Consider the following 13,089-nt stretch of genomic DNA (forward strand, 5'->3'; position numbering starts at 1 on the left):
ATAATTAATTTTAGAAAAAAAAAATTTACGTACTCCTTATTTTTGAAGTGCCATCAAAAGGTACGCGCTATCTTCCTGCTCTACTGAAGCATGGTTTGTAAATGAAGTGCTCAGTGATATTATTAAGTGGCCCTATTACCGACTTGATTGAGAGTGTAAATATTAGTCAACAAATGCGACAGGTCACAGAACGAGCTGAATCAATTTGTTATGCAATAATCACTCTTACGAGAGCTCAGAATTGCAAAACCAAATATAAACAAACCAGTGACCGATGCATTGCGATGAAGGCGATCTTTAGTAAATGTCATTAAGGTCCAGTTTTGTTTGAAACATCATTCTATTTGAAGTGCCCATAAAATTGGGAATTAGCACCAATATTTTTTTAAGCATCGGAACTGTATTTTAAGGGTGGGGTATTATAGAATGGGGTGGAATTATAAAAAATACACACAACTACTTTACATAGCACAGAAAAAACAATTCTTGTCAAACCATAAATATGTTCAACGGAAATAAACGCATTATACTTATACCATGCAACATTACAAATTTACAAAGATAATATTCAAAATAAAACTGCACAATTTAAAAATAATAGAAAACCCAGACAAACATCAATTCTCCCAATAGTAACACGCATGCCTCATGTACACAAGTCCAGCTATATTATGGTTGTATGATCTTATATATAACATTTTTGTACATTGTAAAATATTTTCTGTAAATATATATTTTTTAATAAACACACAGGTGACACATATTTAAAAAAAAATTGTCTGTAAATTTAAAATTCATAAAAGTTTTTTTGGGCCTACTGTAAAATTTGATAAATTGAAGTTACGCATTTTAGGAATTAAGCCCTCCGATATATGAGTTTTTCACTTTATTTCGATAGTCCTAAATAATAATAAATTTTGTTATATTTTTTGTATTTTAATTAAAGTGTGCGGCTTGGGCGTAACTGGGTGTTAACATGTTTGACGGAGGCTTGCTTTTTATTGGTTATTATGTATTATTATTATTTGATAACCCCTCATAAAATTCCGGGTTCTTTCCGAATTCGAAATAATTTTTGACTAGTGGAACGTTTCGAAAAATAAATATTTACCGCTGTTTCTCGGCTCATCGTTTTTTGCCATAGTCTTAGTTTGATTATTTGATTATCTGTAGATTAAGCCGTCAACCATAGCGATCATAAAAAAATTTGCAAATATATTCATTCCGAGAATTTCGATTTGATTTTTTCGATTTTTTTCACCAGTTTATTGCTTGTACGACAAGCTTCCGGATACCGTGTATAATTATAATAAAGTAAATGCATTTTACTTTTGGTGTAATTCACAGCATGACCCTCTTGCTTCTTTGTAACGGAATGCAAAATATGCACTTGAATTTGGGTCGGGAGGGTTACAGTTTTGGGTTTCGCTTTCTGCTGAAGTAGTTTATTGTGAAATTATAATGTTGTAATGACGACTGTCCAGTTGGATGAGTCTAAAAAACATATTTAATAACGATTTAAAGTCATGGGAAATTTGTTGGGACTTTTGTTAAAGTCACGAGAGTATGATAATTATTTAAATTTTACTGTTACCTCTACTATATTAATAAAAATCTGATATGTTTATCCGAGACACTATTTAAGTTGCAAACGAATTCCTTAGAACTGTGTAATTTTTCATAAAGGTAGCAGACAAAATTATGGGAAAAATTAGTTGAAAATAATACAGTTAATTCTGATTTTGAAATATAACGTAAAATAGTTAGATCTCAATGGCCGAGTACTGTCCCGGTAAGACAGGGTTCGAATCCCAATTGAGACCGTCACCTTTTTATTTTTCTGTCTTGTTCTGTTTCGTTTAGATTTATTAGAATTATGTTCGTCTTCAATTATCATTATTTCATTAATATGTCATGTTGACAAATTTATGTATCGTTGCTTTTTCTATCGGTTTGTGTAAAGCATTATACTGAGTACTGAGCTAGGTCTTTAAGATATATTCATTACATATTACGCTTTTTGACACGTTAGGTTTCTTGCAATCAGCGGAAAGAAAAAATGTAACCAAAAAAATCCATGAGTTTTATAAAATAAGGGGTGATACGGAAAGAAGGTAAGGGGAAATAAGGTGTAAGAAATCATAGTCGATTTATCCTGGATTTATGCATGCATTCAGGAACACGATGTAGAATATTTGCTAAATAAGTTAGACCATGAACGCAGACAAAACTGGTTGGAACAATATCGTGTTAAGTCTCAGCTGTTAGAGTAATATCTCCCTTAGATCATTCCAAACAGGCTCCACCACTTTCAATTTAATCGACTCTTTTGAGAAATTGCCAATAACATTCCACTTGCGGATAAACTACTTCTGCTAATATGCAAATAGTCTGCCGATACAACTTGGGTCTATATTCCTTATCTGCAAAAGGGGACTACTAACTTTTCACGTTCAAGAGATCGAGAAATTTGTAGAAATCCAAACATTTCTCCTAAAAACTGAGTTTATTTTTTATCATGTTTCATAATCATTTCTTTTATTAAATTCTCTAAAACATCCAATTTTTTCCAAAAACTATAAATTTCCTTTACCCGGCTCAAACAATAATGTTCATATTTTGTACGACGGTAAAGTGTTAATTGTTCAAATTGTTTTAAAAAAATTGTATACTTTTAATGCTGTACCTATTGTACTAAATACTATTACGTCTTGTTATTTTTTATATTTATTATTATTTCCTCAAGGAAGTATGAAGGATCCTACTTTTACCATATAGTTATATAAAACCTTAATAACATCTTACCAAAAACCGATCCTTGTTGTACCCCGTATAAGTGTATTTTCGATCATTGACCTTTGTTGTTAGACCCAAGCAGTCGACAGAAGTAAGTGATCAAGTATGTTGAATAATTCTATAAATGTGTTAGCTTAATTCAAATAAATATTCTGCTTAAACATAAATTGTTTCTGTTTTAAAATATGTAATACGCAAGTTACGAGAGCCCACAGATTTGTTTTTCCCAAATTTGTGCGTGTCGTAAAATTCGTATTTAAAAACAGGTTGGCGATATCTGTCCAATGGTATTTAATGGTATTTGGTTACCTGAGGAGTTCCAGCCTCCAGCCCAATAATTATGAATATTTTGTATGAATAACTTATTAAACGGCCAATAAGAGTGTGTAGTGCACGGTGTACCCATCAGCTGTGAATTGTGTGGAAGTGACTACAAGGCCAACAAAAACTTTGCAGTACACCGGTTGAGGCATTTTAAACTTATGAGTTTGAGAAAAGATTTAAAATAAATCGTTGCGACTTAAAAATATTACGTTAATTTTTTACAAAAATTGAGAAATATGGGAGTTGCTTCCAGTATTGCCCTATTGTTCTCACCGCTATTGAGGTTCTAAAAGTTGTATTAAAAGGTTATGATTTTTTGTAGTGACCAGATCTGAATAGCTAGTTGCTGCCAAACTATTCTTATCCCTTCTCAAATTCAATGGGGATATCGCAGGATTCTTATGCGGTATACATAACAGAAAGCATTCATACGGACAGGCGTACAAGTACATACTCGTAGGTAGACAAATGAGAACTCATCCAACAGAATAATATGCAAGTGTTTTAGGAAAGGTATCATAATAAAAACAATATTTTGGTTAATGACATTATCCATGTTTGCAATAATAATATTTATTATAGCTACACCAGCCACAGTATAACAATGGGTATTTTATTCAAACATGTTAAAATACAAATTTGCCTATTTTTTCAACATTTTTATTCGGCTTTTCTGCCATGACAAGTTTTACATAACTATTTACTAAAACTTATCATAACTTAATACAACGATTGGCCTTTTAAAGGATAACTTAAACATACTTCGTAATCATATATTTATAGTAAAGTTTATTATTACAGGAACTTTAATTTTGCCGTATCTTTCCAAATCATTTGTCATTTTTCGATATACTTTTGAGATGATTTATCATTTATTGTGCGACAATCTGATCTCACCTGTCGAGTCCTTAGAAATGTTTTCTTGCTTGTAAGATTTACTTGTAGGTTCTGTTACAAATAAGCGACCATAAATAGAAGTCGCTTTAATAGGGTTCTCTGTATTGTCCGGAGTTTTTTTCATAAAACCAATCGTTTTTGCTGTCGAAATCTCTGCCAAATTATTATTTGTAGCTTTATTTGAATTCTTATGTGATTTTTGGTGATTGTTGTTAAAAACGTGAACTTTATTTAACGTATTTAACATGCTGTAAAAATATGATTTTAGATCTCGTTTTTGTTTACGAGATTTTGGTTCGTTTAACAATTTTTCTTTGAATTCACTTATGTCTTCTAGATCATCCTGTTTATCTTTCCCTTCGTTAAAAATAGTTTCTTCAGTGACAGTTTTATTTTTTGGGTCCGATATATTGTCATCTCTCATGATTAAATCATACTTTCCATGTCTGTTCTTCATAATTGCAGAAATAAGAGCAAACAACTTTGCTTTCTGTGAACTATATGTCATGTGGTCGTCATATCTGTTTTGAATTTCGTTAACTGATATTGTGGGTTCTGGATCAACTCTTAAATTCCTAGATGAATCAGAAAATCGCTCAAGACTGTGTTTATCAAAGGGTCTCGTGTGATAAAACCGTGCTGCTTTGAATAGTTCCAACCAGTTATCTCGTCTTTTCCCCCTGTTTCCCCAGAACGGGTCAATGTCTTCATTTTTGGTAAGTCGATGATTACTTAACACTTTTTCCCACTGTCTTTTTCCTCTGTTGCCCCAAAACGGATCGTTGCCGATATCTCTTTTGCCCCTGTTTCCCCAAAAGTGATCGTCTTCAATATTTTTTTTACCCCTATTTCCCCAAAACGGATCCTCAATATCATTATTTCCCCTATTTAATGATAAAATATCGTCTTTAATATTTTTCTTTCCTCTATTTCCCCAAAACTGTTCGTCAATGTCTTTTTTTCCTCTAATATCCCGAAAGTGATCGTCTTCGTTGTTCTTATTACCCCAGTTTCCCCAGAATGGATCATCACCTACATCCTTTTTCCCTCTATTTCCCCAGAAAGGTTTATCGTCCTTTTTACCTCTATTTCCCCAAAATGGATCATTATCTTTCTTACCCCTATTTCCCCAAAATGGTTCTTCGTCCCTTTTCCCTCTATTTCCCCAGAATGGGTCATTGTCCTTCTTACCTCTATTTCCCCAAAATGGATCATCGTCCCTTTTGCCTCTATTTCCCCAAAATGGATCATCATCCCGTTTGCCTCTATTTCCCCAAAATGGCTCGACGTCCTTTTTACCTCTATTACCCCAAAATGGATCATCATCTCTCTTCCCACTATTTACCCAGAATTGATCATCATTCTTCTTACCCCAATTTCCCGACAACGGTTCATCGTTTTTTTTACCTCTATTTCCCCAGAATGGATCATCGTCCTTCTTGCCTCTATTTCCCAAAAAGAGTTCGTCATCCTTTTTTCCTCTATTTCCCCAAAACGGATCATCGGTATATTTTTTCCCCCTGTTACCCCAAAATGGATCTTCGTCATTTTTCTTTCCCCTGTTTCCCCAAAACGGTGAATCGTCGACTCGTTGCTGACGGCTCGATAAAGGATGTTGTTGATCAGTTCTACGTCCTCGATTTCCCCAGAATGGATCATTGTCATCACTTTTTTTACCTCGATTTCCCCAAAATACATCTGATTCGTCATTTTTCTTCCCTCTATTTCCCCAGAACAACTCTAAATCATCTTCTCTTCTAGTTCTGTTACTTTTTAATATATCATTTCCTGATCTTCTCCCCCTCGACGGCCATGTTGGAATTAGATCTTCATTACGCCTGATTTTAACAAAATTATCTTCATCATCGGCGATGGTATTCCTCAGTTCAAACCCGTTGTTGGATTCCCAATGATGTGATGACCTAAGAAGCTCCGGTGTAATCAGGCTGTTCATTAATATATCCAAAAAGCTGTTAGATTTTTCTGGGTTTCTTCCAAAGAATCGTTCCTTAGGACCATTGTAGAAAATATCATTTTTTGCGACCGGCCAGATGATTCTCTCGTCCGTGTGATGTGGAATTCTTTCCGATCTTGCGTTGTCAGGAAAATTAGCTTGATAAACATTTTCAAAGGGTGGTGGTTCTGGAATAATTGCTTCTAAAGTTGTTTTCTGCCCATTTCCATGTGAAAACCACTCTGTGGCGATGAGAATATATATGATGGTCAACACTGCTGACGACGGAGTCATCGTCCTCACTCTGTAAAAATAAATTTTTGAAAAACTTAAAAAAAAAAGAAAATTAAAACCCAGTCATTCATGGTTGATTTTAGATTGCATGGTTTTATACTTAAAGCAAGTCAAGACAACCCACCACAAGTTTCTCTTTTGAAACTTTTAAGAGAGATGTTTACTTCGTCATGTTGCTCTCCGGTAGGAGCCCTGATGAAATAAACCGACAGATACCATTACTAAAAAATTCTGATACGCCGGCCCCATGTGATTTAAGATTATCACCGAAAATAAATTTATGTTGTCACACTTTTAGCGTTCCTATATATTATGTGTGATCGATGTAGCTCTCATTAACAAGGATGGAATTACTGATACAGTAAAACATGCAATGTTCCATGATTATAGATTCGGTGAGGCTCTCCGAAAAGCTAACTAAAATAGGAGGAAGAACTACAGAAATACGGCTCAGCATTAAAGAAGTGTACCAACACATTATTCTTTAAAATTATATATTTGAATTCATCGTATGCAGTTGCATATATTAAATAGAATGTAATATATAATTCTTTGAAAAAACTTGTCGGAGAAAATAAGTAAAACCCATCCTAGTCTACCAGCTATGATAAAATCCAAACTAGGAGCAACTAGTGGTCATGTTAGTAGAAGCAAATAATATTATTAATAATACGTGCTCTAGAATATGTCTCAAAAGAATAACTAAGCACAAAGATAGTTCCTATCCAAATGCTGAATACATAAGCACAATATCTTTTCTTATTCCACCTGGTTTTAAATATTATTATCGTGCAATTCAAAAAGTTTCTTTCCAATAAATCATTAAAAAGGAGCTTCTTGACTTCACTGATATTTTCATTATCCTTCGCAAAATTTCATCGGGATTATATTAAATAATGAATAATAATTATTTCTGCAATGTAGACGCAAGTGATTTCTTAATTATAATTTTGGAAAAAAACGTGTGATTTAAATTAAATTAAATATAACTATTTATTTTGAGCAATAATTTTCACAATGCAAACAATTGTGTTAGGTTAGGTTTTAATACATACTCGTACAGCCTTCTTTTCATAATACTTGTTTGATTTTGATGTTTGTTTCGTTTGAGATGAAAATAAATCCAATGAATAAAGCTCTGAACATTTAAATAATTATGTATTTCCCGAATGCGGCGTTCATTTTTTTCGGAAGAATTTATTCAATTTGTATGGGTGTTTCAGGCTAATAAGTATTACATATAATAATTAATTATACAAAAAGCTCGCTTACCTCTTAGAAAAATAATTTTAATTTTTGATCCTCGTTAGAAATAGTAAAGAAATTTCATTTTGAGAATTTATAACTTTTTAATATTCGTAATCACTTTATCACTTGGGTCGTCTTTCTCAGAAGACTGTTGAGTTCACAGTGGTACAGATTGGAAGAGTTACTCAGGTTATATAGCCTCTCCAGGGGTGTCCTGGGGGTAGGTTAAGGCGGAAGGTCCCACCCCACCCCTCTGGTTATTTTCTTTTCTTGTTTTCGCGTCACTCACTCTGTAAAACGCGAGGTTGGACAGTCTCAGAGGTTGTAAAAATGTGAAAGCAATGGATAAGAAAAATTTCGCAATTTTATTTTTGTAAATATTTAAGCTTACAAGTACCCATACTTTTTCTTTATAATTTTAATTTTATATGAAATTAGATTTTATTTGTATTTTTTGTTAGATTATTATTATTTATAGATGTTAAATAATTTGTTGGTTTTCCTAAATAGATAAAAATATATATTTCTATTTTATTTACACTTAGTTAAAATCATAATAACTGGCGGTAATCAAATATTGATTGCTTGTCCTGATCAATTTATTAGCAATGAATGAATTTAATTTTAATATATCATACAAGAAGCCGATAATACTAATAAATCTAAATGAAACATGAAACAGAACAAGACACAGAAAAATAAAAAAGTAACAGTCCCTACTGGGAATCGAACTCGAGATCCTGAGTTCTTGACAATGCCTCTAACTACTCGGTTATTGGAACCTAATTATTGGATGTCATTTTTGTTGTTTTGTCTCTTATTTCAAATGCAATATTAACAATATTATCTTGCTTCTAATTTTTCCCATATTTTTGGTTGCTATCTTCATTTTAATGGTGACAAGTTCTAAAGAATTGGTTTTCAATCTAGATTGTGTTCAAAATTATTCCAATGTAAATTGCAATTTTATGAATTTATCGAAGATTATTATAATAATTTATGTAGATCAGCTTTTATCGATTTATTAAACAGATTTCATAAAGTTTAATCGCTTTAATAATAATAATAATTGGATGACTTGTATAGCGCCGTTTTTGTGCAAAATCACCTCAAGGACGCTGTAATTGATAGATAAAAAAAACTTTGCTTGCGTTACTTGGTTTTCTATTTTGTAAATTTGAAAATAAATATATCAAAAATAAGTTGCAGTTCAAAGATCCCATCAATAATATTTTTTTACCCAACTTAAATAACGCCCAAAACAACCGAGATATTCATTGACATCCTTTTGTTTTCCATTAGTGTTATGTTCTAGTAATCGTAATAAAAACACCGTTATGCGTTCAGTTTTAGGCAGAGCAAGTAGTAAGCACAATTTAATTTTTATTGTAATCGTTCTTTGTGTACCATTATCCTATTATATTGAATTAAATAAAATAAGTCACATTTTAAACACTATTATTTAATCAAAATGATCGACACGTTTCAAAATCATTGCAATGGATAAACAAGTAATGAAATTAATAAGAATAGACAAATAAGTATAGACAATTAAGTACCTATAGATATAAATATTACAATGAACGGTGATTAATTAGTTGTTACTGTAAAAAAATAATTATGAAAAAATTGTATTTATACATATTATGTAATTATTATATTTATCTAAGAAAAACACAACAAAGTGAATTTGCAATTGAACTAGTGAAATATATTGAATTCTAAGGTAGTAAAATAACAGATTTTTTTTTCAATACTGTAATATTTTCTTTATATAATAATACGAGTTTAGAGTCACTGGAACTAAAACACCAAAGCTTCTCGGGGAACCTGATTAGATTAAACTGATTTTTAGTTTTATTTATTTATTTACTATTTGCACTGGTAATTAGTTTCAAGAAAATGTGTGCTCAATGGCCATTAGAGAATTGTAAGAAAGTCGCAGATAATTAAAAAAATACAGAAATTTAATTCAACCAGGTAACTAAAGTTTGTTCAACAAACATAATACACTTTATTGATAAGATTATTTTTAAATCCTGCATCAAAAGCAATAATTTTTTTAGATTAATTTTTAAACAAAATATTGTGCGCAGAACTGAAGAAAAACTTTTTTTATAAATATCGGCGTCGTGATTTAAAAATACGTTTTTGTAAGAGGAAATTGATTTTATATAATAAATTTTATTCTTACCTTTAGTGAGTTACGTAATATTTATTAAATATCAGTTACATACAATAAAATTTAGTCACCAGTCAAATATGATTATTTTGCTCAAAATCAAATCGGAATTTTGCTGACTGGGCATACAACACAAGCCCCCTGTGGTAATTTCAATTTTGATTGAGGGTTGTTTTCTCAGAATGTTCAATTGGAATATATACGCAGTACCGTGACCTACAGGGAGCCTAAACAATGTGGAAGGATATTATTTTTGGCAACACTGTTTCCACGAAAATGTATTTTGGGTTATATTTTCCTGTGTTTGAAATATTGTGTTAAAAACATTATACTATTTTATTTTCTAGCAAATAATTTCCACCGTTATGCTCTCCCTTCTCGTGCACTAATATAATTTTCTTTTAATTTAAGACTTAATTTGTAATTTTTTAATTTACAATAATTCTATAAATTCTCTAAAAAATGTTGTCTTCTCACAGAAAGCTCAATTTCATATTATTATAAAAATAATAAGTATTGTTTTGAAACATAGAATATTATTTTTCAAGCGTCAGTCACTTTGATATAGTATAATAGATTCACATGATATAATAGATAACTCATGTATCATCTATTCAAAACTTTGCATATCCATGAAAAAATATCAATTTTGTCTCGAGGTCATTTTGCATATAGCATTTTTCCAGTGGCGTACCTTAGAGAGTGTGAAACTGCCAGGTCGGATCTTGTCTTTGCAGATTAGCACTGGGAACTGGGGCCAGCCCTCCCCCACCCACCAAACCACATCCCTTTACACAAACCACTGCTCAATCCTTGTAGGTTGTAATTCTCACATATTTCAACATCATAGTGATGTACATAAATCTAGCTTGAACAAGCAAAAAATCACGGAAAACTAGAAAATATATTCATATTTTAAAAATAATACCTCCACTACTTACAAAAACAACAACCAAGGGTGTAACTTATGATTTTTATACCATTTGACCAACCAAATAACTAACTTTCAAAGGATTTCCCAAAAATTGCAAATCGTAGAAACTCGCATTCCATTAATTTATAGTAATAATAATAATCATCAAATATTTATCAGTAAAGTATTTAAATATTTCATACAGTGTGTCCGGGGTTAAAGTGCTAACTTCGGGAGGTGATTCTTCGTGATGGTAGAAGTATAAATAACTTGTTCGAATTTTCGTTGATGTTATCGTACAAAAAAATCTTATTCATTTTTTTTTTTCATACAAGTAATTGAACTGTTTTATTTAAATTCTACCTAAAAAAGTAGGAATTTCTTCAAAAGTTGTTCACCCATTTTACTTGTACTATCATGTAGAATCACCCTCCGAAGTTAGTGCACTTTACCCCCGGGCACCTTGTATGAATATTATTTTATTTAAAGCGAGCTTTGCCCGAGCTTCACAAAGAGTTTTTTTTTTTAAATAAAATCCATACAGTGATTGAAGTGTGCAAAATTTCATCAAGAATCAAAATTCTGCTTTAAGGAGGTGAAAAAAGTGGTGGTGGTTTATCGAAATCTCATGTAAACAGTGACCTTCCTCTTGTTTCGAAGATCAAATGTGCAAATGTTATCAAATTTCGGAAATAAACTGTGGACGTGATAAAGAAACAAACCCACAAACAAACACCGGGAAACTATTTTTTTGTATTAAATATGTCACTATTAATCCTAGACGTAATTTATGACTGTTTATATAAAAAAACTAACTAACAACGAACACTCAAAAAGTGCGTGAAAGATACAATAAATATCATATTAATATAAGAGAATCCATTATGTTCTGCCACCAGAGTAATCTATCTGAGGATGCAAGGGGTGTACCGTACCCTTCCATAATATTATTATTCCAGCGAGGAATATTATCTAAAGAATATTTAAGACTTATAATGATATCCTTTCCGGCCTTTTTTGAATGGTTCATTTTATCCAGCTTTCAGAATTGGTTATATTTTTTATTGTACAACCAAAGTCAGTGTACTTGTGTACGTGGAAGTTATACCAATTCAAAGTATGGTGGCACAATGTTGAAAGAGAAAAAAATCAGGTTGAATGTAAATAACTACAATGTAACCACCTTTCTAGGATAAACATTTCCGGGTTAGAAATAACCTAACAATTTTTAAATAATACCCCTACCCATAATAATTGCATGTGGACCGTTTTGAATTTCGTCTGTACAAGATAATACTTTACAGAACTGATGGAGATTATTGATTGAGCGTAACGAAGTCCTGTTTTAACTCGACCGTTTTTGATTAAAATTAGTTTGTACGTTCTGTTTCCGTTTGGTGTCCGTTTTAATTTTTCGGTAAAGAATTTTTTCAAATCTGAAATTGTCATGTTTATTGGGACTTCCTCGCATTTTTCAATATTATCGTACCTACCTTCCCGAAGAATGTTTGAAAACAGAACGCGTCATTTAGATAGTGACATTTCATTGGATAAATTGTATAATTTATTATTTGAATATTTTAAATAATATATGGTTTATATGCAGTAATTCGTTTTTACCAATAAATTGAGGAGATTCGTAATAAATTATCATAACTCATTTTTCTCTGTGTGTATAGTTATAATTATGGTGGTTGGGTCTTTGACATATCATTAATATTTCAATTATGTAAAAAATACTTTCAAATTTTTAGTCGCTATTGATTAGGATTAAGGATTCAAAGAGCATAAAGACAAACAGGTCTCACCATCATCAATCTTTGAAATATCTTAATTATTAGAGTGAGCGCTAACATCTTAATCATTAACTTTACGTCTACTTTCATGTACCAATTTACCATCTGACATCTTGTCAAACAATATTAAACATCTGATAGTATTAATATTTCACACAGTGTATGTAACAAGGTTCACAACGTGAAAGGTAAAACAGATAAGAAATAAACCAAAATTAAATCATTCTTAATTTGAACATTTTTTCCAGTCTATGGGCATCTTCAAGAACACGATACACAGTGCTGAAAAAAACAAATTTATCTAACAAGAATCTACCCGTGTATCCTCGGTTCTTTTTTATAACAACTGTTTATTTTTCAAATGTATTATATTTATTACTCCCCTGTCTAACAATGACAGATTGTTAGTAAAACCTTTAAGGTGAAGGTAGATTTTGAGTTGGGATTCGTTAGAGATAAAAATTGTAAAAGCGCACAATTAATTATACGATTTACATCTAAAAATGAAAACTGCTTTTTTCAAACAAACGGCTAGGTAAACTTTACGTGCAAATTATTTAAAAAAAATTATATTGAGTTTTGTGAAATAGTGTCAAAACTCATCGAGATTAAAATAGTTTCATAACTCATCGAGATTAAAATAGTTTTATAACTCGTCGGTATTGGTAATAAATATGTTGAATAT

General features: G+C 31.4%; 2 protein-coding genes across 3 annotated transcripts in view; one reads left to right on the forward strand and one right to left on the reverse strand.

Moving 5' to 3' along the window:
* cv-c (RhoGTPase activating protein) overlaps positions 1-13,089 on the forward strand; it is a 605,856-nt gene that overhangs the window by 197,569 nt on the left and 395,198 nt on the right. The gene's annotated exons all lie outside the window — the stretch shown is intronic.
* On the reverse strand, positions 3,989-6,265 carry natalisin (neuropeptide natalisin). Its single transcript, XM_089640541.1, has 2 exons — positions 5,023-6,265; positions 3,989-4,068 (listed from the first exon to the last, which is right to left on the reverse strand). The coding sequence occupies exons 1-2, from the start codon at positions 6,263-6,265 to the stop codon at positions 3,989-3,991; spliced, it is 1,323 nt and encodes a 440-aa protein (XP_089496667.1).

The sequence above is a fragment of the Hesperophylax consimilis genome, chromosome 15 (genome assembly GCF_061612785.1).
Source record: "Hesperophylax consimilis isolate HC1 chromosome 15, BYU_Hcon_1.0, whole genome shotgun sequence".
Taxonomy (NCBI): domain Eukaryota; kingdom Metazoa; phylum Arthropoda; class Insecta; order Trichoptera; family Limnephilidae; genus Hesperophylax; species Hesperophylax consimilis.

Bases quoted from the DNA above. Each gene is read 5' to 3' on its own strand.
- natalisin (XM_089640541.1), bottom strand. From the start codon at position 6,265: ATGACTCCGTCGTCAGCAGTGTTGACCATCATATATATTCTCATCGCC. The intron at 4,069-5,022 runs GTAATAAGAACA...TATTTGTAACAG, and splicing joins TCCATTCTGGGGAAACTGGG to AACCTACAAGTAAATCTTAC.